This window comes from Phocoena phocoena, chromosome 16 (genome assembly GCF_963924675.1).
Source record: "Phocoena phocoena chromosome 16, mPhoPho1.1, whole genome shotgun sequence".
NCBI lineage: Eukaryota > Metazoa > Chordata > Mammalia > Artiodactyla > Phocoenidae > Phocoena > Phocoena phocoena.
The window spans coordinates 46074903-46101003 of NC_089234.1; the positions used below are offsets into that span (position 1 = coordinate 46074903).

General features: G+C 50.7%; 1 protein-coding gene across 1 annotated transcript in view; it reads right to left on the reverse strand.

Annotated features, from left to right (window-relative positions):
- Positions 1-3916: 3916 nt before the first annotated feature.
- The window catches only part of CHAT (choline O-acetyltransferase), a 50440-nt gene continuing 28255 nt past the window's right edge, over positions 3917-26101 (reverse strand). Inside the window, exons 8-15 of the mRNA XM_065894136.1 lie at positions 22498-22667; positions 18117-18217; positions 17027-17155; positions 14314-14436; positions 11226-11367; positions 11009-11071; positions 5987-6124; positions 3917-4254 (exon numbers count right to left, since the gene is read on the reverse strand). Coding sequence (XP_065750208.1) covers positions 3985-4254; positions 5987-6124; positions 11009-11071; positions 11226-11367; positions 14314-14436; positions 17027-17155; positions 18117-18217; positions 22498-22667 — 1136 coding nt within the window. The 3' untranslated portion in view covers positions 3917-3984. The remainder of the gene's footprint in view (positions 4255-5986; positions 6125-11008; positions 11072-11225; positions 11368-14313; positions 14437-17026; positions 17156-18116; positions 18218-22497; positions 22668-26101) is intronic.

The following is a 26101-nucleotide window of genomic DNA, read 5'->3' on the forward strand; positions in this document are numbered from 1 at the left end:
AAGAAAAGAACAAGGAGAGAGCTGGTCCTTAGGGAATGAGGGAGAACAGGGCTTTGAGAAAGGTGAGGCCAGCTTTTCCCCCAGATGCCATACTATTCATCCTGCAGACTCAAGAGGCCTCTTTGGAAAGAAAACTCAGAGAAACATAAAAGCAGGGAGACTGCCTGAATTTATAAAGGGAAACCAAGGTACTGGTTCTTTCTCTACCCCCAAGAAGAACTGCTTAGGAGTAATTTGGAAACTCATGGTTGCCCTTGTGAACCTAGGAAGGACCCCTCCTTACATTTTTACCTGAATGTACCAATGGCTACCTCTCAGGACCTTCAGAGACAATAGGGAGGGGGTGGCATTATTTTGCATTTTGGGGTTGGCTTGCCTGTTGGTACTCTTCTCTGTCGCCTATATCTTGTTATTTTGGAGCCACGTGTGATATATGTGATCAATAAGAGCAAACCCAGATTACTTTCCTCCTGTTCCTTCCTATCCCCCCCATTGCTCCCGGAATATTCTTAGCCATTGTCTTTTTGGATAATGCTTTTCTGCATCCCAGTCACACAAATTCATACACTTTAAGGTTCGATTTGGGCTACTATCTGAAGGAAACTCAGGTCTGGTTCTGTGGATCCTTGGGGCTGTGGAGGGGATGTTGCAGCTGGGAATATACCTGTGCAGGGTGCAGGAACCTGTGTGCACATGTACCTGTGAGCCTGCAGTAAGGATGTTAAGTTTTTACATCACTTCTAAGTTTTTGAACAGTGACCATCTTCTGTCATCTTGCTACAACCCTGGAAATGGGTAGTGCTGATATCAACATCCCCATTTTACAGGTGAGGGAACTGAGGGCTAGAGAGGTGAAAGTGACATCCCCAAAGTCACTCTGTCTCTAACAGCAAGCTAGAGATAGACCTGGGGCTCCAGTTTAGGCATCCCGCCTCTGAGCCTGATGCTTTCCCCTCCACTTCATTCTGCTTATGCATGTTCGTGCAGGCTTGAGTGGAAACACTCAACTCTACACCCAGGTTTCTGCCAACCTGATCACAAACATCCCATGAAGCCTCTCTGACCCTCACCCCCACCCCGTGGTGGCATGCCACACACTAGGAGAGACTAAGTTCCTTCCCCCCTTTTCTCTCCCAACCCCTGTCTTTTAGACGTCTGCCACTGCTGCTGTCAGACCTCAGAGGCGAATGAATTGTTGACCCAGCTCACAGAATTTACTACAGAATTTTTATAGCATTTCTGGGTAGAAACAATAGCCAACACCATCTTTCTTGGCATTACATTTTATTGAATACAGACTTACAGTCTTTAAATAATTTGAATATAGTGCTTTAGTTCTTTAGTCATACATATATTTCTTTAGAGCACAAAACTGTAACCTAAAATTGAAAGGCTATAAATACACATGTACATATCGCCATAAATCTAGAACTATTTTATAAAAATAGAACTCAAATATCAACTTTATATATTTTGGAAACTTAGCAATATTGTAAGGTGGCCACATACATTTTTCTTATGCATCACTGTCCCCCAAATGTCTGTCTCCAAGTTTCATTTTCCATCCCTTTGGGGACGCTTGGAACAGTCTCCTTTACCAGGGTCCCCACAGAGATGCCCATGGCCATGGCTCAGCATTGCCTTGACATAAAGGCTCAGCGCCCCCACCAGTTCTTGGAGGGGGAAGACCAGCTTCCAGCCCCTTCCTCAGAGGGAGGAGGTGTTCCCTCCAGCCAAATGTCTGCCATCCACACATGGTTGATATCTGAATATACAGAGACAGGTTCCTTTCCCTATGCTCAGAGAATGTCAGATGTGAGTTTGTTTCTGTCAAATCAGTGTAGAAAGGTTGAAACAAACATCACTTGAACAATGCCTGCTGGGGTAACATCATCCTGACAGCAGGCACCAGTGCCCACCTGCTTGTGGAAAGCCCTTTACGCACGTGATATACAATCCTGACAACCTCACAAGGCCGGGACACTCTTTTCCCCATTTGATGATGGAGGCAATTGAGTCTCTGGGCTTTTAAGTTTCTTGGCCAAGGTCAGTGGGGCTGCCTGATCCCCAAACCAGAGTTCTCTGCCTACCCAGAAATCCATGGAGAGAAACCAGAAGAGAACTCGGATCTTCACTGTGGTCATTTGATGAGAACAGATAAGTGGCCTTGGGTCAACCTACAGCAGGTGGACAGCAGTTCCCCAAACATTCCCAGAACTCTTGGGCTGCACCTTTCCAGGGGGAGCGGGAAGATGGACGTGTGAGGGAAGGAGCATGGACCTATAGACCAATAATTTTGAAGGGCAGTGCCAGAATCTCCCAGATCATCCAATAGAAATCTGCAATCTAAAACCAGGGGTTTAAGGAATTCACTACATTGGGCTGTTTGTGTTACAAAGTTAAAATGCCCATCCCATCTCAGCCCTGCCGGCTTCTATACAGGCCAAAGTGCAGAGAGGTGGCGCAGTGGTCTGAAGAAGGGACACATGCAGGGTCCCTGGGCCAGTGTGGACGGCTCAGAGTGATACAGAGCAGGATGGGCAGGGGCAGGGAGGCTTTTCCAGAAAACCCCGCAGGGAGCATGGCAGAACTCAGTGTGATGGGAGCCCAGTTCTGCACCTCTTCTGGACAGAGGCAGGCTGCCTCAGCTTTTTGCAGTTTTGATTTTTCTGGTTGCTTTCCCATAAAAATATGCCCCAGCAGAAAGTGCCTCTCACATCTCCTCCACGATCACAGCCTCCCCAGACAATCTCACCTCGGCTCTGTGGACTGTCTGCCCCTCTGTCAGGGCTGGCTCTTCATGTGGCCATTCCCTTCTCCCAACCCCGCTCTCTGCCAGCTGTGCCCTCAGCCCCCAGGCCAGTGGAGAGCCCTGCTCTGGGCTCCTCCACACGAGTTTTTAGGCAGAATCCCTAGATAACATCCTCCACATAAAGGAGCCCAGCTGTCCAAGGGTGCCCTGCTTAGGCTGCTGAGATCTGAAATTAACGTCACAGTGGTTTTCTTAAAAGCCTCTCAAGAATGAACAGAACAAAACAAATAAACAACAGCAGCAGAAAACCCCCTAAGCATCCCTCTCTCCTCTAAGAGTCCTCTAAGAGACAGATCACCTATCAGGGCATGTTTCTTGTGAAGGCGGGTGGGAATGCAACCAGAAAAAATGCAAGTGGCAGGATCCCTGGGGAAGTGGTCCCTGCCACGTCCCCGGGGAAAGCAGGGAGCAGCAGCTACTCCAGGGCAATGGTGGACCATTTCTTTTCCCTTTTAGACTAGCCGGACCAGATTTTCTGAACTCACTGGAAGGCTGCTTCTGGGAGGCAAAAGGAGAAATGTGTCTGCAGGCCCAGATCATTATATTTTAAATTAACTTGTGCTCTGTGTGTGTATGTGTGTGTGTGTGTGTGTGTGTGTGTATGTGGGGGGGGGGTGGGTTAGTGCTTACAGGCCTGTGTGTCTCGGGGCAGGTCACTCTGAATGCCGTGATCAGACTGCTTTGAATCTGAAAACAAAGCCCCCTACTCCTCCCAAAAAGACACAAGGTCATGACCTGGAGTTAGCCTCTTCCTTTGTGGTTCATTTGGGTACATTGCACATAATAAGGTGACTCTTTCGTTGGGCAGAAACATCACCTGAACACGCTAGGTCCTGCTGGGAAGCAAACCAATATTAAGCTTCCATGGCCATGGAGGGAAGTCAGTGGTGCCTTCCCCATCTCGCCCAGGCCACCTCCGGGCCAGGCTGGCTTTATATCCCAGTGCGCAGGCCTGAGGGCACCTTGATCAATAATGACGATTCCCATGCATCCTGAGGGACGCTTTCCTCCTAACACTCCAGCTTTGTGTGATGCCTCAGTGTGGTCTGTGTGTTGGGTCCAGAGTTACAGGGGAGCTACAGAAAGCTGGGGTAAGGGTTGGGACAGGGGTTCGGCAGGGTGTGGCAGCTGCAGAATGCTGGGTTTGAGGAGGTGAAACCTAGTGGCAGCAGTTAAGGTTGGTGCCCCTGGCTGGGCCTTGTTACTTTTTCCTTTGTCACCAGTGGCTTGCCCGTGGCACAAGGTGGCTGACTGCAGAGGCCTCTCATTTCAATGAGGCTTTCTTCCACAGCTTTTGCAAACTTGGTTGAAGAGGTCTCTTTGCAGCCATGGAAGCTGGAGATGCAGAAAAGGATGCTCTCTGGCTGGGGGTTGTAGCAGGCGCCGTAGCCATTAGGTACCACAGGACCATAGCAGCAAAACATCTCCATGGTGGTGGGCACCTGGAGGAGAGGACAGGTCAGAAGCGGCTTGTTCTGAAAGTCTGCTAGAAAGCATGGCGTTCCAACAACCCAGGGGCCTCGATGGGATATTTGCTTCTCTTTGACTATTTTCCACCTGGGTGTTTGACTGAATTAACCCCATCAACTGATTGCTTCATCATGGATGGCCACAGCCAGAGTCGTCAAAACAAACCCATCTAACTGCATGAAATCAGAAGAAGAAGGGCCATAACGCCCTCCCTGGTGTGAAATCTGCTCTACTTGTGAAGTCAGAAGTTCCCAGAGTGACCTGGTGCTGGGTCTCAGCCGAGTCTCTCCTTCACCTGGGGGCTGTTTGAATCACCGAGGCAATCAGAGCAATTTACTAAATGGTACCCTGGTGGCACCCAACAGTTAGATGGCTTCCCAGAGGGAGTAATTTATGAACTGGAGGAAATCTGGCTCGTCTTCTCTGTCGATTTTTCCCACATCCTTAATTACTGTCAGTATTGCCTGGCTGGTCTGATTTTCTCCCCACAGCCTGGCCATGCACAATTACCCAGCACTGGGCGTTTCAAAGATGGCCATCAACTGGAGTTTTAGTTATGTACCTGATATGTTTTGAATTCAGAGGGCAGAGATTTTGTAATTTGGATCACAAACCAAGAAAGTGTTTCTGAAGGCATTCAAGCCATAAATGTTCATTCCAGTTGGAAAAAAGAGTCACCACGCCCTAAATTAATTTTATTAGCTGGCTTTAGAGGGAAAATAGAGCACATTCTTGAGCAGGTGCAGGGTGGGGTTTGCTTTAAACCCACAGGCTCTGTGTGCTCCAGCCTTCAGAAATGACACTGGCCATTTGAATGGGGCAGAACAAACCATTAGTCTTGCTAATAGAGTCACCTCATTGTCAGATAAATTTGCCGTGTAACAGCCGAAGGCCATAAAGCCGTTCTGAAGCACTTTTTGCCCATGGATGGTTTCCTGAAGAATTTATGTTGCTGTGTTCTGCCCTCGTTTATTCACGTCTGCAAGCTCACTGCCATAATGCCAAAATGAAATTACTGAGTGTGCTTTTATCCTCAAACACAACGTTATCAGCCCTTTTTATTGCCCGCATCCAGCTTTTCGCAGATGAGGTGGAGTTTTAGTAAATTGACATTCGCGGGGGCGGGGGTGGGGGGAATAGGTAATTTCTTCCCTAAATGGCTGCCTTTCTCTAATGGATTGCATTCTGTTTTTGTGTCAGTGATCCTCCGACAGAACAAGCCTGTAGCACTGGTTAGGAGATGCTGGGCCAGCAGTGGCCCCTTAGAATAATGGCTGTGACCTGTTCGGAGGACCCTGTCTGTGCCAGCCGCTGGGCTGGGCTTTCCACTGATATTGTCACATCTGGTTGAGCCAGGACCTTGCTGTGGGCCTGTCGGGCTTCAGAGCCTGTAGTCACCATGGTGGAACACCACGTCTCAGGCAACGTTGGAAGGAGTAAGCCTAATGGTTAGGACACCAGAATGGGTGTTCTCCCATCCTGCCCACCTCTGCTAAGGTGGCATTCATGATTATGCCCAGAGTACAGGTGGGGAGACCTGTACTCTGAGCATTCAGGTCCTTCCGTTGAAGGCCACGCAGCTCACTGGGAGCAGAGCCAGGACTTGCCTGACTCTAAGCAGTGGGCTGTAGACACCGAGCTCTTTAGAGAGCCCACTGCTTCTACTAAGTGGCTTCTTGGGTGATGGCCGTGCTAGGGCTGTACCTGGCTGGTGGAGAGGACAAACCGGTTGCTCATCAGGTATGTTTCATCCGTGAACATCTCGGGCAGTTCCTTGCACACTTCCCGAGCCAGCTCCTGCAGCCCCAGCAGGTGGTTGTCAATGGCCATCCCTGTTATGGCCTGGGTAGTTGGGGACAAAGAACAGGACATGAGACACGGGCTCCCCCTCCTCCCCTCCCCTCTAGTCCGCAGTGCTAAAGGGGACCCTAACTGCTCTCGCCTACCCAGTGCTTGCTGCAGACCACGTGTGTGGGTGACCGCCCAGGACTGACCACTGTACTACATGGCCTCTGCTCCTTGGGCCCTTGTGCATTTCTACGTCCACAGGATGAGCCGGAACAGGTTGGGTTCTAACACGAGGATGCCTCAGTTAAAAGTCAGTGAGTCTGAGTCCTCCCAACAGCATGGTCCCTGCTGGCGTACACTGTGTATAACTACTCCGTGCTCTAAGTGGAAAGAGTGGGGTCGGCTGGGCCATCCCCAGTGCCTTCTCAGGTAGGGCAGGAATCCGGGCAGGAGCACGGGTGCTGGGCCCCATCCAAGCATGGGGAGGGGTGCCCCGGGCTATCACTGGACAGACTGTCACCACAACCAACACTTCATACTCCAGCAGGAGCCCAAGGAATGAGGGGTAGAGAGCACTGAGGTCTGTTCCTGAGTCTTGGCTGCTGTTTTGTGGGCCCAGAATCAATTCAACTAAACTGGATTCGTAATCTAAGAATAATTTTGAGACAGGAACTAGACAGCTTAGCAGAGGCTCAGCTCACATTTTCAAGGGTTTTTGGATGAAGAAAGGGTTTTCCTTTTTGTCACAGGTATTTGAACTCTTATCAAAGGATAAGAGAGGGACTTTCATGGCGGTCCAGTGGTTAAGACTTTGCCTTCCAATGCAGGGGGTGCGGGTTCAATCCCTGGTCGAGGAGCTAAGATCCCACATGCCTCGTGGCCAAAAAACCAAAACATAAAACAGAAGCAATATTGTAACTAATTCAATAAAGACTAAAAATAGTCCATATCAAAAAAATCTTTTAAAAAAAGGGCGGGTGAGAGAATAGCAGTGGAAGCAGTGGTAAGAGAATTTCTGTGTAGGAGGAGCCCAGGGGTGGTGGTGGTGTGGTTGGAAGTGTGGCAGTGAGGCCAGGGCACTCATTCTTCATATTCCCCACTGGAGGCTGCATGTGTAGCACGCACATGGGTTTTGCTTGGATTACATGCTTATTTGGGGCAATTCGGGGCGCTGATGGAGACATAGGGGCCACATCTGGTCTCTCGTATTAACCTCTGGATCAACAACAGGGTAATTGTGAGTAACTCTTGGGGGTTTCACGGTTACGTAGGATGGCCACTTAGCTGTTAACACCCCACCTAGGAGGAAACCTCCCATCACAATGAACTTTGTTCAGGTTTACAAGTCACGTTTTGGAATTTGACAGCTATTTTCTTTCAGTTGACAATGAATGCATAAAGATGACTCAGAGGCCCCAGTCTCTCCAAATGCCCCTAATTATGGGCTGAAAAGACATGTTATACAACCACCGCTCATTTTAGATGTGCCCCCTTAGGACAGAGGGGAAGAACTGTGAGACAGACCAGCTATGAAGTAGATGCACTTTTAATTTCTCTGGTTGCCTCTGTTTAATGACTGATTTGTGTAGATCTATCAAAGCAGCTATTCTGTGCAGCAGCCAATCCACCCCTGTTTTCACCATCTCTGAAGTCACTGTAGCAATTGGGGTTGATTTAACAGGTTGTTTGGATCAGAGCCATGAGTAGTAATGAGTAAAATGACTCGGCATTCAGTCTTTCGTTTCATTCAAGGGATCTTAATTGAGTACCTACTATGTGCCTGAGCAGCTGCTAGAGAACAAAGCAGTCACAGATTCAGCCTCACGGAGGCTGAGTGTGATGGGAGACAGATGTTAACCAACCATACAACTAAGCTTGTGATCATAAACCGAGTAAATGCTAGGAAGGAAAAGCATAAGGTGCTGTGAGAGTATGTGATAGCGAGTCTGGATCACATTTGCTCCTTTCCCTGGAATTTCCTTTCTCCACTACCACTACCAAATATACTTGCCAGATATCTGGAGGTCTCCTGGCTTCCTTCCTCTGTCCCTTACCCTGCACGGCCAACCAGGTACCAGATTTACCTACAAAGCATCTTTATAGCTCTCCTCTTCCCATCCCTTCTCTCTTTTACTTTGTCGTTTTCACCAACTTAAAATAGTTAAAACAACAGAAGCCTATGGCAATGCTTTGGAAGATATGTTTCTAAATTTTTCATAAAAATTTAAATTATTATCAAAGTTGTATATTTATAGTTAAAAAAAAAAAAACCCCAAGTAAGCCAAAGGCTTATGTCACTTTGCCAGCACTGAGTCTCACTCCACAGAAGCAATCACTTGGAACCCTTTTAGCGACTGACTTTCTTAGTTCTAAACAACACGCTTAGACTGCCGTTACTGCATTTTTCAGTTTTCTTATTATAGAAGATGAAACTTTGGTTCTTTTATATCCCCACTCCCCAAATACACTTCCACTCTCCTATGCTCCCAAATAGAGTTACATTTGAACTCCTTGTTGCTTGATCAATATTCAGTGTTTACGTGGTTATAATTATACAGGTACTCACAGCTGAGTCCTGTAGTGTATTAGAATCAGATTTCCTTTCTCATCCAGTTTTTTGTTTTCCCTAGAAATGACAATTTGTAAATAATCAAACTATGATTTTCCCACTTGCTTACCTTTCTATGTATCTGTAACTAATTGATTCCTAAACCCTTAGCTCGAAGTGTAAAACTTCCCTTAATACACTAAAATGTATCAGATAATTTATCAATTTAATTTCTCCTTTCACTTCTTGCTTCTCTGTGGACCCTCTGTTCTCTGGATCTGATGAACAGCTGTCAACATGGGATCTCCCTTTACTCTCATCCTCTTTCTCTACCTCTTTCTTGTGTTGAATCTTCTGATGTTTGAGCTTATGACTTTCCTTTTCGTGCTTTATTCTCTTACATTAGTGGTCTATATCCTCCAATAGTTTTACAAGAAAGAGGGCTTAATAAGTAAAAATTTTAAGACCTTATCTGTATAAAATGTCTTTATTCTAGCTTCAAATTTGATAGTTTAGCTGGGTATAGAATATGCATTAAAAATCATTTTTCCTCAGAATTTGAAGGTATTGTTTCAGTATCTTCCACCTTCCAGTGATGTTAAGTCCAATTATGTTTTTATTCCTGATCTTTGTATTTGATTTTTTTCCTCTCAGACTTTTTTTTTTCATACCAAGGAAATTGGACAACACTAAGGTCAAAGGAGGAATTGAGGGGCTAACTGCTTCTCATATAGATCATCAGTGAATCCTCTTCTTTTCAGTCCCACATGCACTCCTACTTTTGGTGGAGCCTCCAACACCTGAGCCGTTCTGAGGTTCTGCAGTGCACTTCACTGGGCTCCTGGGTCTCCCTCACTGTTTGCTTGGGTTTCAGCTTTCTCTGGTCTGCTAAGTCAGATGCCATCTGTTCTGCTTTCCAGCTCTGAAACTTTGTTGTCATCTCCTTTCCCATTCTCTTTGCTCTAGTGTATTTATGGCTTTAAAAAACCCCTTTGCTGATGTTTCTGAGGGTTTTAGAGGGAGTGACAGTAAACCCTTGTGTTCAGTTCACCATGTTTGATCAGAAGTTTGTGTCTTCCTCTTCAACACCCCCTGCCCCTGATCTACATCAGTCCTTTTACCAGCTCTCCCTAAACATTATATAGGTCCCTAATTCTGTCTCTTGGCAGACCACCCCACGCTCCAACCAGTCCTTCTACCTGGTCACCAGGGTAAGCTTTGTGACAGGGAAATCCAGCATCACGAGCTTTCCTGCTTTTCTGTCCTTTGCAAGCTGCACATATGGAACTACCTGCTTTCCCTCCAATATGTCTTGTTCTCTCAAGACTCTTTGCCATTGCACATGCTGTTCCCTTCTGGGGCCATCCTTCCCTTCTATACCCACCTGACAAGCACTTCTTCATGCTTCAAGTCTCATATTAAGCACCACTTCCTCTGAAAAGTCTTCCCGGCTTTCCCAAGCAGAAGAAGGACCTTGCTACTCCATGTTCTCCGCTACTTCCTGAAGCACGTGAGACCTCTTCTCCCAACTACACGGTACACTCCCCAAGCATAGGGCTTCATTTTTTATTTCCTAGTACCCAGGGCCTTGCCTGGCATAAAGTGGGAAAACAAAGGCTACCCACTGAACACATGACAGCGAGCTTGATTTTCCCCAAACAGAACAAACACTTAACCATTCCGATGAATCAGGGACCTAGCAACTGAATTACAGAAAAGCCTACATTGGCTAGTTCTAAAACCCAGATATGTGTTGTGCTTGCTTTCAAGTATATAGAGTGAAATCAGTCAACCTTTCAGAGATTATATGATCCTTCAGAGACTGTATCGAAAGATTTGCAATTAATACATCGATCACCAGCCCAAGTAGTAGCTTATTCTCTGTTTGTATGCAAATGATGGCTTTGCAGTGCTAGAAAATATATTATTTCCCTAAACTAGGGAAACATTTCCCTTACAATTTCGATTTCACCGTTAAATTTCAGCAAATATTTTTTTAATTCACAGGCAGTATAAATAAATACATGGAGAATAAGAAGACAAAACCAGTCCTGAGTGGGAATAAATACCGCCTCACCTGAGATTGTGCCAAGTGTGCAAACCACCACACGCCTGACTCTCTTGTATAATTTGTAAAGCGCTATACATGCTGGTGTTATTATTACTGTTGTTGTTTCAAAGACCATTCATTGTATTCTTGTAAAATCTGTGTAAAAACCAGGAGTGGTGTGTTACCCAGGTTCTGAAAATAAGGAAGAGGAGGCTCTGAGAGGTGAGGTGCCCTCACCAAGTCGCTGCACAGGTGGTGGCCCGGCTGTCACCCAGAGCCCATGCCGAGGCCCCAGCACTGGGCACAGCCCACAGTCCTGAGCTGAGGCGAGGTCACTCACCATGACTGTGTACTCGGTCTGGGCTCGGATGGCATCCTTCAGGAGCAGTAGCTTCTCTGAATCCTGTAAATGGACCAGAGACACAGCGCATGGGGCTTTAAGAGGGTGCTCAGCGGCAGACAAGCTAAAGGAGCTGGTTGTCTCGGGGCTGAGAGGACAGGCGGTCCACAGCTGCCTCACTGGTCCCCCTGAGACTCCTCGGGCCAGCAGGACTTACCGGCACGGTGGCCATGGGGTCAGTGACGGTTTTCACAAAACGCAGCACCTCCAGAGTGGCTGATCGAATGTTGTCCACCCGCCCCTCGCGGAACCGACGGATGGACGCGCTCTCGTAGGTGGGCACGAGTCTCCTGTGGAGCCTGCACGGGATGAAGGAGGAATGGCAGACGGCGCCGCCTTCTCGGGGAGGCATAAATGCTGAAATGGCCTTGGCTGCCCTTACTTTTACAATCCTGCCTTCGCTCTGCACAGTATTTCATTTTAACGCTAATAGGATTCTGGAGGAGATTCCCCAAAGATGAATGTCGGGGAGCCTCGGATACGAAGAGTTGAGCACACTTTCCTGCGTGGGTGATATTGTGTGGATATAAAATAAGGAAGACGTGACTGGTAGTTTTTTTTAAAGTCCCAGTCTGGTGGGAAACCTAGGGTTTTCTGCGAGATCCAATTAGTGTTTGATTAATAGCACAGCATGGACTAATTCATCATTCGCACTCTTGAGGGAATCCTGTTTTATTTAGAAACAATTCAAGCATGATCTATGGATGGAGGCAGGAAAGGGGCCTTAGTGGCCGTGGGTGTCAGCTGCTGCAGAGGCTCACCGTCCAGGGGCAGCAGGGCTTCCAAACAGACCCACGGGCACAAGGGCTGTGCCTCTCCTCCCTCACGTCTGTGACCAGAAAGCAGTGGCCGCTGTCCCCACCAGCCAGAGCAAGTCTCTTCCCCTCGCACACCAGGCTGGCACATGCCCTTCTCACCAGTCAGGAAAGTTGTTGGTGTTGGGGTCAGGGAGGGGAAAGACACAGAACTCAGAGAGGGGCAGTGACACCCTGAAGTCACACAGCAAGCTGGGGCCCTGTATCTTGGCCTTCTCAGGGCATGTCTCTCCCACCCTGGGTGAGCTCCAGGAGGAGGGAAGGCAGAGTCTGGTTTGGCACAGTGCTTGGCACTGTATGGCTTGCCAAGCGAACGGCACTTTCTGTACACTTATGTCTCATTTCCCCAAGACTCTGGCAGGGAGCTCACTTCCTGTATCTCTCTAGCCCCTGGGGGCAAATGCCATGCCGAGCACAAAAGTAGACGCCATCACTGGCTGGTCGCTGATCAATCCCAATTTAGGTAGCTTCCAGGTTTCTGCTGAATGTAGGAGCAGATTAAAAACTATCTCTTTTGTTACAGCTGAAACTCTGAAGAACGCATTCCATGGGCAGCAGGTCGTATTTTGCCTATTCAACGAGCCCGGGAGCCTCTGGCCACATCTATTCCTGGCCATGTCCAGTGACAGCAAAGATCCCTGGAGGGTGGAGTTGGGAGGCTCTATGCAGTGTCTACCAGCCCCTCTGGGCTTTGGATCTGAAGCTCTGAAGTGCTTGCCAGGGGGGTACCGGTGCAGCAGTGTCCCCAGTTATGGCACCAGCAGAACACTGACCTCGTGGCCCATTTTAGCCACATACATCTGAGTATCTGAGTATCAGAACGGCATTGATTGCAGTTCCAGAGGCCAGGTCCTGCCGGTGAGGTCTCCATGTCCTGGTGACGAGCACAGTCCTTGTGTGGGGTGACGTCAGCCTGACAGATGACAGAGTGGCTGTACTCCCTTCCCCATGAGTCACAGCCCCCTGCATGGGACACTGGGCTCTGGGATGCCGCCTGCTCGTTAGTGACACCTCCTTGCCCCGGCTTTCTCCAAGGTCGCTTTATGCCTCCCCCGGCTGCAAACCGAAGGCAGGTTCTGGTGGGGGCATAGTGCTATTTACTGCCCGTGCCAGTTTATGAGCTATAGCTTCTGGAACGCTGAAACCAACAGGGGCCAGCCCTGTCTTGAGGAAGATCTATTTTGCATTTTACTTTTCCCCTCCTATAAAAGACCAGTTAGGCTCCCAACCCTGCCTTCAACTCTTACCTCGCTACGCGGCATCCCTTCCCCAACACACAGCTACCATTATAGAGATTTTTCTAAACCACACACCTCACTGTGCCACCCTGGGCTAAAACTCCTGCAGTGTCTTCTCATGTCTGTGACAGTCCCTGATGCCTACTCTGTCCCAGGTGTGCAAGATACCCAGAACATCATGCCTGGGGGAGACAGTCTAGAAAACAAAGTCAGCAAATTAATGAATAAGGGAGTCCACATGGATAACGACTGCCATGAAGGAAAAAGCGCAATGTGCCGTGACAGAGAGCTGGGTGGCAAGGAGCCCCGAGGTGGCCTCTGAGGGCTGACACCTGGGCTGAGACCTGAGCGGTGGGAAGGAGCTGGTACGTGAAGAGCAGTGGTGATGGGTGGGTGGGCAGAGGCAGAGCCAGAGCAAAGATCTGCAGGCGGAAGAGAGCTTGGGGGCAGGGCCCCAGGGAAGGCTGGTTCACAGGGAGCTGGACTTTGTTCTAAGCGTGAAGGGAAACATGGTAGGTGATAAAGACTGACTTGCATATTTCAAAGTTCATGCTTCATGAAGACAGGATTAGAGGGGACAAGAGTGGAAGCAGAGACCCCCCAGGGCATGCTACAGTTGACCAAGCACTGGATGATGGGGGCTTGGGAGGGGCCGATGGCAGTGGAGGTGAAGGGAAGAGGATGGAGGGTAGACATTTGGAGGAGAATTGACATGGGAATGAGGGGAATGAGAGAGACAAATCAAGCCCCAAATCTTTGACTTGACCCCCTTGCCGCGGCGGGCAGGGTGGTGATGCTAGTTCCGTTTCCTTATCAAGGCCAGGAAAGGTGGAGAGGAACAGGTCACAATTGTACAGGGAGCCAGGTGGGCTGGGTGAGATCAGCAGGAGAAGCCGCCTCCCTACCTGACGTCCTCATCACCTCCCTGGCCCTTGTGAGTTCTGTGTTCCTTCCCTGTGAGCTCTGTGCCCCTGGGCCGTCGCTCGCCAGCTCCTTGACTGCAATATCCTTCTTTTCATTTCTGAGGTTGGACTCACACTTTGAAACCCAGTTAGGTGACACCTCCTTCCATGCAGCCTGCCCTGATCATACCCCCATCCTCTAGGCCCACAGGAAGTCATCTCTCCCTCCAAGATGATTCTAGACTCTAGAGTAGCTTGTCAGTGAGCGCATCTTAGCAGGCTGTACTTACCTATAGAAGGCCAGCTGGAGGGCCACCTGAATAAAAGCATCGGGGCTGCATTTCTGCTGCTTAATGAATGTTTTCCCATAGTCATCAAATTTATAAACGGTGAAGTCGAGATTCTTTACTATTCTGTGGAAGAAAAAGAAAAGATGCATCCATCACATGCACTCACCACAGGGTCTAACGAAGTTTCTTGATCCTGGTCTACATCCCAGCACGCTAGATATCCAGTGCACTGTCAGAGACAGGCCTTGACGTTTGGAAGTGGCAGAAGGCATGCCAAGCAGGGTGACTCTGAGCTAAAGGTGAGGCTTGGCTGGGTAGTGGCCCTGCTCTGGGGGTAGGGGAGGTGGGCCTGGCTGCAGCGAAGGACACGGAAGCATGAGGGACATTTGCATGGGCAGGGAGAACACTGCCCACAAACAAAGTCCTAAAACTTCATTGCCCACAGAAGGCCTGAAAGAGGCCATGCATTCAATCTGTTTGGGAAGGTGTGTCCGACATCCCTATGGACTCTAGGCATCCCGGCCATCCTGCCAGACCTGCAAATCCCCAATGTCCAGGGAAAAGCCCGTTCCTCTGATGGCTGCAAGCAGCATCTCCTCACTGAGACTCGTCCCTGTCGTGCTATGGAAGAAAGGCCTGGAGCCTGGCCGCTGGTCACGGTCACCACAGCAAGAGCTGCTCATCTGGGCTTTGCTGGTGACTGAAAACCCATTTTACCCAGAAAGGGCTGCTGAGCCTCCCCTGACATGCGTAGGTCTTTGCTGCTCACGAATCATTGTCAGAGCAGCAGGAAGAGTCCCTGAGTCCACACTGAGACCTTTCAGCGCCGGCCTCCCCCAACGCCCACCCTCACATATTGACCAGTCTCCTCCTTCATAATGAGTCTGGGGTCCGGGCTGACTGCTGCCTGAAGCGACGTCCAGCAAGGTCCTCGCCGCCCATCCACCAGCCGCACGTGTGCGCGTGCGCAGAGCCCTCGGTGGGCAGCCCTGATCCTCCCCCCCAACACTCCCTCAGGATTTTCTGTTCCCTGCCTGCTGTGCCTTGAATTATCCCCCCAGCCATGTGAGCTCAGCTCTCGGTGGGCCATGCCAGGCTCCGGGGACCCATCAGGACTCGGAGAGGGCCCAGTGCTCACGGGAACTCACTGCTCAGTCGGGCCTGTTGACCCACCATCCCCCAACAGGCTGAGCTTACCGTCACCACAGACACCTGGGAACCTCTTGTCCAAGCCCTGGCCATCAGACCCTACCTGCCTTCCATGGCAGCTCAAGACCCCCCTCAGCTCCTGCTGCTTCCCCACCCACAGGCCTCTCTTGGCTTTTCTGGTCCTCCAGAAAGGGAAGCTAGGGGTCTCGGGACCGCGTGACGCCTGCTTGAATCCCTGAAAGTAAAGGGGCTCCTTCCTCGGCCCAGGGTTCACCAGCCCACCAGTTCACTCTCCTAACAGCCTGTGTGTCCCAAGAACAGCCCCGTAGGGTTGAGATACGAGCACAGCTTTACAGATGAACACCTGAGGCCTCTCTTCCTCCCCGTGGAAAGCCATTCAACCTCCCCAGCAGCTCGCTGGGGGCTCATCCTCGCCATCACTCGGCCTCTGAGCCCGGCCAGGTTCTGTCCTGCTCACCTGTGCTATTCCCACGGTCTCCTCACTGGCTCCCTGAAACCCCATGCACAAAATCCTCCAGGGGCTCCTCACTGCTACAGGACAGCTTCCAGTCCCCATAACATAAGGACATGAAGCTCTCCACAATGTGACCCTGACTTCCCTTTATTGCCCCAACTCTGGCCATTCTCTCACTTGCTGGCCTCCAAACCAGCCTGGTCTCTTATGAACCTATCTCTCCCCCAGCTGCTGGTACCACGAACTCCTAGTCAACCTTCAAGGCCCAACCCTGTAAAGCCCTCCCTCAGTATCCTGGCAGAACCCAGCGCCCGTGTCCTCTGTGTGTTCAGGTTCGAACGCCTCTCTCTGGTTTTGGTGCTTATTGCATCTGATATTTTTGTGTTGGGGGTCCACTTCCTCCACTAAAGTATGGAGGGCAGGCCCCGTGGCACATTGATCTCTGTGTCCCCAGAGCCCTACCAGAGGCCTGGCACACACCAGAGCTCTACACGTGTTTGATGAATGAATGAATGAAAGAGTGAATCAATGTACCCATGCTCACTTATTGAATGAGGGAATGAACAACCAAAGTCCAGATCAGGTTGCCAGCCCGTGGCTCCCAGCACACCTTGCCACTGTCAGCGAGGGCTCACATCCATCCCTGGCCCGCCTGCCTAGGTCCCATTAGGGCCAGCATGGCCCTTGGGGAAAAAGGCCCCTTGTCAAGTTGCAGTGTAAATTCAAGTAAATTGAAAGAGCTTGGATTCAAATGACTTATTCAAACCAGTTGTTTATGACTCCCCAGAAAGCAGAGGATGATTTCCCCGCCTTGACTCTGCTCAGTCAGGTGAAACCTGCGGAAAAAAATAGCTCCACGTTTGCATTTTATGGAAATGATGGATACTTCAGCAAGGTTATTTCCCCAAGAGTTATAACTCCCCTTCTGTTTGACTACATTTCCATGGGGGGGTGGGCAGAGGCAGGTGAGAGGAGGAAGAGTGGCCGGGGTCTTTGGAAGCTTCCAGGGTGCCTTGGCAGCTGGTGGGGCGGGGGCGTTGTAGGGTGACCCCCGGAGCACCACCCCCAAAGACCTGAGATTCTCCTTACTGTTGAAGTTTTTCTGCCGAGGAGGCTAAGAGGCCTTGAATTTCCGGAGAGCATTTCCACCTCAGTCTCCTGGGTGCTGGGAGCTCGCTGACCGAGTCGGCTCGGACCATTTTCTTGCTGGTCTTCACCCTGCAGGACAAAGTGGTGACCTCCTGTGGCCTGCAAGCTGGGGGGCTGCGGGCAGCTTGTTTCTTTGTGCTGTAGTCATCTTAGCTGTTGGAGTTTGATTTGCCCCCCAAACCATGAAACAGATGAACATTCTGAAGCTCAGAAAGGCCACCTAAATGAGTGAGTGGCAGAGCTAGGATTCCATCCGGTTCCACCTGACTCCGAAGCCCAGTATTCCTTTTCATGTTTTCCATTTGACCACGCTACACCACTAACTCTTCAAAAACACTCTGGGACAAACGGAACAAGCAAATTGTGTTGTTCTGTTTATGAGGGCAGGTTTGGGTTTTCAGTGATCCTGAAGGGTTCCTGAATCATGGAAGAACTTATAGATTCAGGGAGAAGATCCTAGAAGGAGAGATGAGCAAAATTGTGAATGGAGGAAGGAACATGGTGTGGTTAAGGGACACAGAAGTACTCAGTCTGTGCAGGATGGGAGTTGGAGAGAGAGACCCAGCCCACAGAAGTACTCAGTCTGTGCAGGATGGGAGTTGGAGAGAGAGACCCAGCCCAAGGGAAAGGAAAGAGGCGCAACTCAGAGGCCTCTCCTCTGTGCTGGGTCAACAGCAGGCCCAGCCCTGACTCTGGACAAGCAAGACATCGACCTGGACTTCCCTGGACCAAAGCAGAGGTTCCTTTAAAGCTGAGAATTCTTGGCCAAGCCTTGCCCTAACTGCCCCTAACCCGTTGCTCAGTCTGCCCCTAACCTGTTGTTCAGTCTGCCCCTTCTGTCCATGACCGATAAAGCATATGATGCCTTGTTCAGGTTGGTTTTCAAATTCATCTTCTGCTAAGACACTTTCCAGACTAGTGTGGCCCCCCAGCGGCCGCCCACATTTTTCTTGGCCTAGCTTGGCGGCTGCTTGGCAGTCTGGCTTTGCCTCCTCTGGCTGCTCGGGAGGGGCCCTGCTCCCAGACTCACATGTGCTTGAGCAGATGCTCTGTGCATTGCACCAGGACGATGCCGTCGAAAGGGGAGTGTTCGCACACCACGCCACAGGTGCCGTCTCGTCCCACCACAAACTGCAATAGGAAAGAGAAGTGAGTGGACCTCTGGGACAGTCAGTATTTCAAACCAGCACCTTGGCCCCAGGTCAGGAACCCCGCATTCTCCCTCTGCCCCCACCTCTCAGGGGGAAACTCTCCTCTAGGGACACCAAAGCACATCATTTCCTGAAAGGAACGCTGCATGCAATTGCCATGGCCTGAGAGTATGGGAGCCTCAAGACAGCTCTAAACTGTGTGACCTCCTTCCCAGAAATGCCCCAGGCAGTGAAGGTGGAGCCCAAAGCTCCCTGGCTCAAGTAGCCCAGCGATTCCTAAGAGCTCACGCCGAGGCTGTACACACTCTCCTCAGGTGCTGGGCAAGCTCCTTAGTCTCCTGTTCGCCCTGTTTCCCCTTCACGGTGCACGTAAGGGCCACCATCTGCTTTGTGTGATTACGTGTCTGATGGACCCTGTGTGTTTGGCCACCACTGATATTATTCTCAGGATCGCCCCATAGTAGGTGCTTCATAATTTTGTTAAATGAATAATGAAAGATAATGATCCATATTGGATGGTGTGCAGATTCCTAGGGAGAAATAAAATATCCCTTGATGGGAGTGAAAGAAAGGTGAACGGAGGATGCCCCATTAACTGCCACCTGGGCTTCAAGTCAGGAACCCTGATTCCAGTTCTGTGGTTGCCGCCTGCCAGCTGGGAGAGCTTTGACAAGACACTTCAACTCTCTGGCTTCAGTTTGCTCTCATTTAAAATGGATCCAATAAGGCCCAGTTCACCAGATCGATGTGAGGATTAGAGAGAAGGCATATGAAAGGCCCACGGGAACTGTGAAGATTACTTATGATTTTTATGACTGTACAAAGGCTGGATTTAGTTGACTTGGAAAAGGGACATACTCAGTATGTACAAAAGGACTAGGAGAAAATAATGAGAAGAATGGGATCTGATTCTTAAAGCATAACGCGAATAAAGTGGGGCTGCCTTGAGGTCCACCTCAGCACAGCATGACACTCAAGAGGTACTAGCCTGTCATCCATAAGCAAAACAAACCAACAAGCTACTGAAAAGTTTATGAGACCTTCCAGGGAACTGAGGCATAGCACACCTCTGAGCTGTCTCCCTGTCTCCTCCAGTCTCATAGCTGCCCGAACCTTTTCTCCCATTCTTCAAGCAAACACACTTCCCACAGAGTTTCTCTCAAGATTCATCCCTTGTAGGCTCTTTGCTCTCTCCCTTTGTGTCCCCTGCCTTTCTGTCCTGAGACTCGCTCTTGAACTTTACAGTTCACGTTCATGGAGCCTGTTTGGCTTTTCCAGCTCCCCTGATAATCTGTCCTGCCTGCAAAAAGAGCCCAGAGGTGGGCATGGTCATCCACGTGAGGCAGGAGGGGAGGGCTGTGCCCACTCACACATTAGCGCTTTTCTGTCCCTGTCGCTAAAAGAAAGGGAGGAAAATGGTATCTTTTAAAAACCACTACCAAGGCTTACTATATTTCAGGTCCTGTACATCCATTATATCATTTCAATCCCACAGCTGCTCCATGAAAGATTACAAGCCATTAGCACCACTGGTGGAGGCTAAGTAGCCAGCGCAGCAGGGAGAGAACTCAGCAGAAATAGCAGAATCAATATGCAAAGCAATACAAAGGGTAACCTGCAGAATGTAGGGTACAGAGAGGGAGAAAAACGAGAGGCGGCCTAGAAATGCTTACCAGCGTGAGTGATGCTAAATCAAAACATAAAGATGGTTGCGTGCTACTTAATATGGTCATTGTGAAACTGCAGGGGCCTTTACAAATAAGATTAGATACAGGATTGGCGTGCTGGGGTAAAAGAATGGGGAACGGGAATGAATGGCCCAATCTTCATTCTCATCTGGGTGAGTATTTTTCTCCAGGCCAAAGTGAATGTCTTGTTTCTGGGCTGATGTCACGTGAATGAAAAAATATATGAACAGGGACTTCCATGGTGGCGCAGTGGTTAAGAATCTGCCTGCCGATGTAGGGAAAACGGGTTCGAGCCCTGGTCCGGGAAGATCCCACATGCCGCGGAACAACTAAGCCCATGCGCCACAACTACAGAGCCTGCGCTCTAGAGCCCACGAGCCACAACTACTGAAGCCCATGCGCCTAGAGTCCGTGTTCCGCAACAAGTGAAGCCAACGCAATGAGAAGCCCGCACACCACAACGAAGAGTAGCCCCTGCTCGCTGCAACTAGAGAAAGCCTGTGTGCAGCAACGAAGACCCAATGCAGCCAAAAATAAAAATAAAATTTAAAAGTATATATACGAATGGTTTTGTTTCATTTTATGACTTTTCTTCTGTGGAGATGCTGGGCTACCCTACTCCTCAGGGATGAAGGGAGGTATATCGAAATGGCCAGGCCAGGGTGACAGAAATTCAGAAAAGCTGACATCTTCAGGCATCAGACATGATTCTTTTTTTTTTAAATTGGAGTATAGTTGCTTTACAATATTGTGTTAGTTCCTGCTGTACAGAGAAGTGAATCAGCTACATGTATACCGATAGCTCCTATTTTTTTGGATTTCCTTCCCGTTTAGGTCACCACAGAGCACTGAGTAGAGTTTCCTGTGCTGTATGGTAGGTTCTCATTAGTTATCTGGTTTTTTTTGGTGTGTGTGTGGTACGTGGTCCTCTCACTGCTGTGGCCTCTCCCGTTGCGGAGCACAGGCTCCGGAAGCGCAGGCTCAGTGGCCATGGCTCACGGGCCCAGCTGCTCCACGCCATGCGGGATCTTCCCAGTCCGGGGCACGAACCCATGTCCCCTGCATCGGCAGGCGGACTCCCAACCACTGCGCCACCAGGGAAGCCCTAGTTATCTGTTTTATACATAGTAGTGTATATATGTCAATCCCAATCTCCCAATTCATCCCACCCTCCCTTTTCCTCCCTTGGTGTCCATATGTTTGTTCTCTACATCTGGGTCTCTATTTCTGCTTTGCAGATAGGTTCATCTGTACCATTTTTCTAGATTCCACATATACGCATTAATATACGATATTTGTTTTTTTCTTTCTGACCTACTTCACTTTGTACGACAGTCTCTAGGTCTATCCACGTCTCTACAAATGACCCAACTTTGTTTCTTTTTATGGCTGAGTAATATTTCATTGTATATATCAGCGGTCCCCAACCTTCTTGGGACTGGTTTCGTGGAAGACATTTTTTCCATGGACTGGGGGGAGAGGGGGATGGTTCAGGCGGTAATGGGAGCGAGGGGGAGCCGCAGATGAAGCTTTGCTCGCTCCCCCGCCGCTCGCCTCCTGCTGTGCAGCCCGATTCTTAACAGGCCGCAGCCCGACACGGGTCCATGGCCCAACACCCTAGATGATATATGTGCCACATCTTCTTTATCCATTCATCTGTCGATGGACAGTTAGGTTGCTTCCATGTCCTGGCTATTGTAAATAGTGCTGCAGTGGACATTGGGGTACATGTGTCTTTTTGAATTATGGTTTTCTCAGGGTATGTGCCCAGTAGTGGGATTGCTAGATCATAAGGTAGTTCTATTTTTAGTTTTATTTATTTATTTTTTTGCGGTACGCGGGCCTCTCACTGTTGCGGCCTCTCCCGCTGCGGAGCACAGGCTCCGGATGTGCAGGCTCAGCGGCCATGGCTCACAGGCCCAGCCGCTCCGCGGCATGTGGGATCTTCCCGGACCGGGGCACGAACCCGTGTCCCCTGCATCGGCAGGTGGACCCTCAACCACTGCGCCACAAGGGAAGCCCTATTTTTAGTCTTTTAAGGAACCTCCATACTGTTCTCCATAGTGTCTGTATCAATTTACATTCCCACCAACAGTGCAAGAGGGTTCCCTTTTATCCACACCCTCTCCAGCATTTATTGTTTGTAGATGTTTTGATGACGGCCATTCTGACTAGTGTGAGGTGATACCTCGTTGTAGTATTGATTTGCATTTCTCTAATAATTGGTGATATTGAGCATCTTTTCATGTGCCTTCTTGCTGAATGTGTTGAGGATTTGTTGGTTGGGAGCCCCCACCTTACAGTGTGTGATGGGAGATGGGGAATGAGTCCCAGGCCTGACCCAGAGGCCCCTTAGGCTGGGCTGCAGGAAGATTAGGGGGGTTGGAGCTGGGTTTCGTCACTTGCTTCTGAGAAGAGTTCTGGCCAGTCCAGGACCTGACACCAATGGCACATGTCCTCCGCTCCCTCGGCCCCAGATGCAACCTCCTAGGCAGCAGAAGCCAGCAAGAGAGCCTGCTGGATGTAAGCACGAGGCAGCTCCGGCCACTGGCCCTGCCAGGGGGAGGCTTACCTGCAGGGACTTGTCGTACCAGCGGTTGGCCCCATTCTTGCTGCAGCCTCCGCCGTGGAGGAGCTGGAGCGCCCTGTTGGTGTCGCTGAGCTCCATGCCTCCCGGGGCATCCAGGCACACCAGGCAGATGCAGCGCTCGATCATATCCAGAGAGTCCCTGTTGGTGGAGTCTGCAGGGAAGGCAAGCACGGCCTTACTTAGCACCTGCCCTGCCCTGGGCCCGGGGTCCCCTCTGCAGAGCCCCACATGCCACAGGCGGACACATGTATGGACACCCAGATCTTGAGCGAGTCCTGAGTCCCCCACCACCCCAGGAGTTGGGCCGGGAAGTCAGCCTGACTGTCCTGAGCTTCTATGCTAACCCCAGGGGCCAGCTCACCGTCAGTGTCCCTGCAAGAGTCCTGCCCTTCAGCTGTAGCCAGTTCTGACCCCAGATGTGAGGTCACTGGTCCTGCCTGCCAGGATGAAAAGGGGTGGTATGGGACCTTCCCCGTAAATGTTAGACCCTCGGGCCAGCCTGTGCCAGAGAAGGAGCTCCAATTCCCCCATCCAGCGGTACCCTCCACTCACACCTGAGGCCCATATCTGGCACATAGGCAAGTTCATTTGTCCTGAACTATAATTTTCAAACATTAGTTGCCAAAATATTTTAATTAGTCAATTTCACATGAAAATCGGAAGTAAGGGAGTGAGGGTGTTGTTCTCCCAGACCCCTCCCACCACCATCACCCCAGTTGTTGTTTCCACGCAGAGGGTAAGTGGAAGGGCCAGGTTGCCCCTTAACCTATATCCAGATGAGATCACTGGGGCAGTTTCAGACACGTAGAACTCATCTAAAAGCCACTGTGTTGTGCAGGAGACACGTCACCAAGGGAGCCTGACTCCTCCATGGGGGACACTGGGTATGGAGTTCCTCCAGTAATAGAGCTGGGCCGGCCAGATGGGCTGCCCCAGGCAGCTTCCTCCAATAAGCACAGGAAGATTCACAAAGCCTGCCCAGCGGGGCCTGACTGTGTGCTGCTGTGTATCCCTTCTCCCAGTCAGGAGTCTTTACTGTGGTGACAGTATTCTTTTTCCACCATCCCACACAGGGTGTGCGGGCATCAGGACCCGATGGCGAGGGATGAACATCACCCAGACCTCCTGACCTCTGGGCTGGATGAGGTGCAGGCTTACAGCCCTCCCCCAGCCCCAGTGTGTTCTATGCATGAGAAGATGGAGTGCCTGTTATTTGGAAGCAAAGGGGCATTACGTGGCGTATTCCAATATCCATACCCCCTTTAGTCATCGAACTCCTGGTTTTTAGCTTGGCACAGGGACGAGCAGCACTACAGCTACATTTCCTGGCTCCTCTTACAGCTGGGGGAAATCATGTGTTCAATTCTGCCAACAAAATCTAGAAACACTATATGACAGCTTCCAAGAAACCTCCTTAAATACAACTAGCACATGCTCTTTGCCCTTCTGTCCACCTTCCTCCATCCTGCTGCCTGGAACACAGGTGTGATGGCCAGAGCTCTAGCCTCCGTTTTGGGCCAGGAGGCTGTGGGCCACACCCTTGGGGTGAGATGGAAGAATCCTAGCCACCTATCAGCTCTGGAGGGCTCAGTTCTCATATATGTGAGAGAGAGAGGAAGAGAGAGAGAAATCTCTATTTTTTTTAAGCCACTATTATTTTGGGTTTTCAGTCACATGTGGCCAAATCTAATACTAACTTATACAGTCTGGTTACACTGGATTCACATCTTCACCCTGCAGGAATTAGCTGGAGCTGAGAAGCTGCGCCCTTGGTTTGCCCCAGTCCTCTCTCATTTATTTAACCCTCTTGTCCCTGCAGTTATTTAAGTACAAGATCCCTGTCCAGAATGCTATTCTCTGTGTCAGAGAGAAACACTCTGGGGGCTGAAGGTCCCTCCAAGAAGGCAGTCGAGCCCCCTCCCAGCTCCCTCCCGTCTCAGCATTAATGCAGACCCTTGGGCAGCCCTGGTCCTGGGTGCTGGCTCTGCTCTTTCCTGCAGTCAGCTCTGTGCCCCTCGATTCTGAGCCTGGACACGCAGCCCTCTGCTTCTGCAGCCACAACTCCTCTCCCCTCCTGCCCCTCCCACTGGAACCCCAGGGACTGCTGAATCAGAACTTCTCTTTTCAGAGCTCTCACCCCCACCCCAGCCCCCAGCTCTGGAGCCTTCTTTCCTTCCAGAGCCTGAAGCCAAGAAATATACCCATCGTGTGTCATAGTCGTCTGGAATCTGCCTTCCTGAAGTCCAAGGAATGTGTGGGAGCAGGTACGGCTTCCACACCCTCAGGCTCAGGTCTCCCTGTGCTGTTCGCCAGCCAGGTCCTGCCCATGGGTTGAGCTAGGCCCAGCAGCACCTTCCCCAGTCAGCGGGAGGCTGAGTACACAGCTGACGCTGCCAGTGAGGACCACAGCCGGACTCTGCCCATCCTTTCCTCTGTCCAGTTAGGGGCCTGGAACGGCCATCGAGAAAGTCCTGTCTGCTCCTCCCTCCTCTTGGCCTCACCCCAGGCTCTCGGGGCTGCTTTCCTTCCTGGCATAGGCAGCCTCGAGTGAGGCAATCCCTGAGACCCTCCCTTGGGTCTCCTCAACACCTACTGGGCACACAGATGCTAAGGCCACCTGTGCAGTCCCCGCCATGCCAGGGTGATTTCTCCAGGATCGTGAGAGGGGTCCACAGACGTCCTCGAGTGAAAGGAGTCTGCAGTCCCCACTATCCCCTTCCTCCCTCCTCTTGCAAATCCTGGGGGAAGGAGATGTCTCTCAGAGGAGACCTTCTAGCCGGCGAACGAGGCTAACCAGCAAGCCAGCCCACCCTCGGCTCTCCCTTCCCCGCTTCCTGTCTAGAATATGGATTTGGGGAGCCCTGGGAGTTCAGGATCCCTCTTGACTCCTATGGGTCCAGGATGACTCATCACCTTCCACATGGTCTCTTGGACTTTCCTGCCTCATCTGATCCACATCAAGGTTTTGGGCCATGACCTGGGGACTGAACGGCAAACGAGACACCATTGTGCTGGGGGTGGGGTCGGGGGTGGAGAACTCCCCTCCGCCCTTCCTTAAGTGTGATACAGTCACCACATCACCCTCTTCGACCTGGAACAACTTCTATGGCCCACAAGGAAGGATCCAAACTTCTCAGCGTGGCTCCACTGCTCGCGTCTGCTGCCCCTCTGGGTCGCCTGCTCTGAATCCCTGCATGGACCTCAAAGGAGCCTCCTGTCACTCCCAGTCACCTGTGCACATTCATCCCCTCACCATCACGCAGGCTGCCCCCTGTATGGGGGCCCTTCTCCTCTGCCTATCAAAGCCCTACTGGTCAAATCCTCCCAAGTTCCCTAACCCTCTCATGGTACCGACCCTGCGCCCGGTGTGGGTGGGAGCAGCCCAGAGAGCTCCTGCCCTCCAGGATGCCTCACACCGGGAACAAGCCGGCTCGGCTGCGTGCTCAGGGCAGATGAGGACCCTCTGCTCGCTCCATGTAACCACCACCTCCTAGCGCTCTGTGCATGACCCTACAGTGCGTGACCCTGTCACGCCCCAAAACCCTGTCACCGACAGTCCAGCTCCAGGAGCCCTGATCTGGCCCCC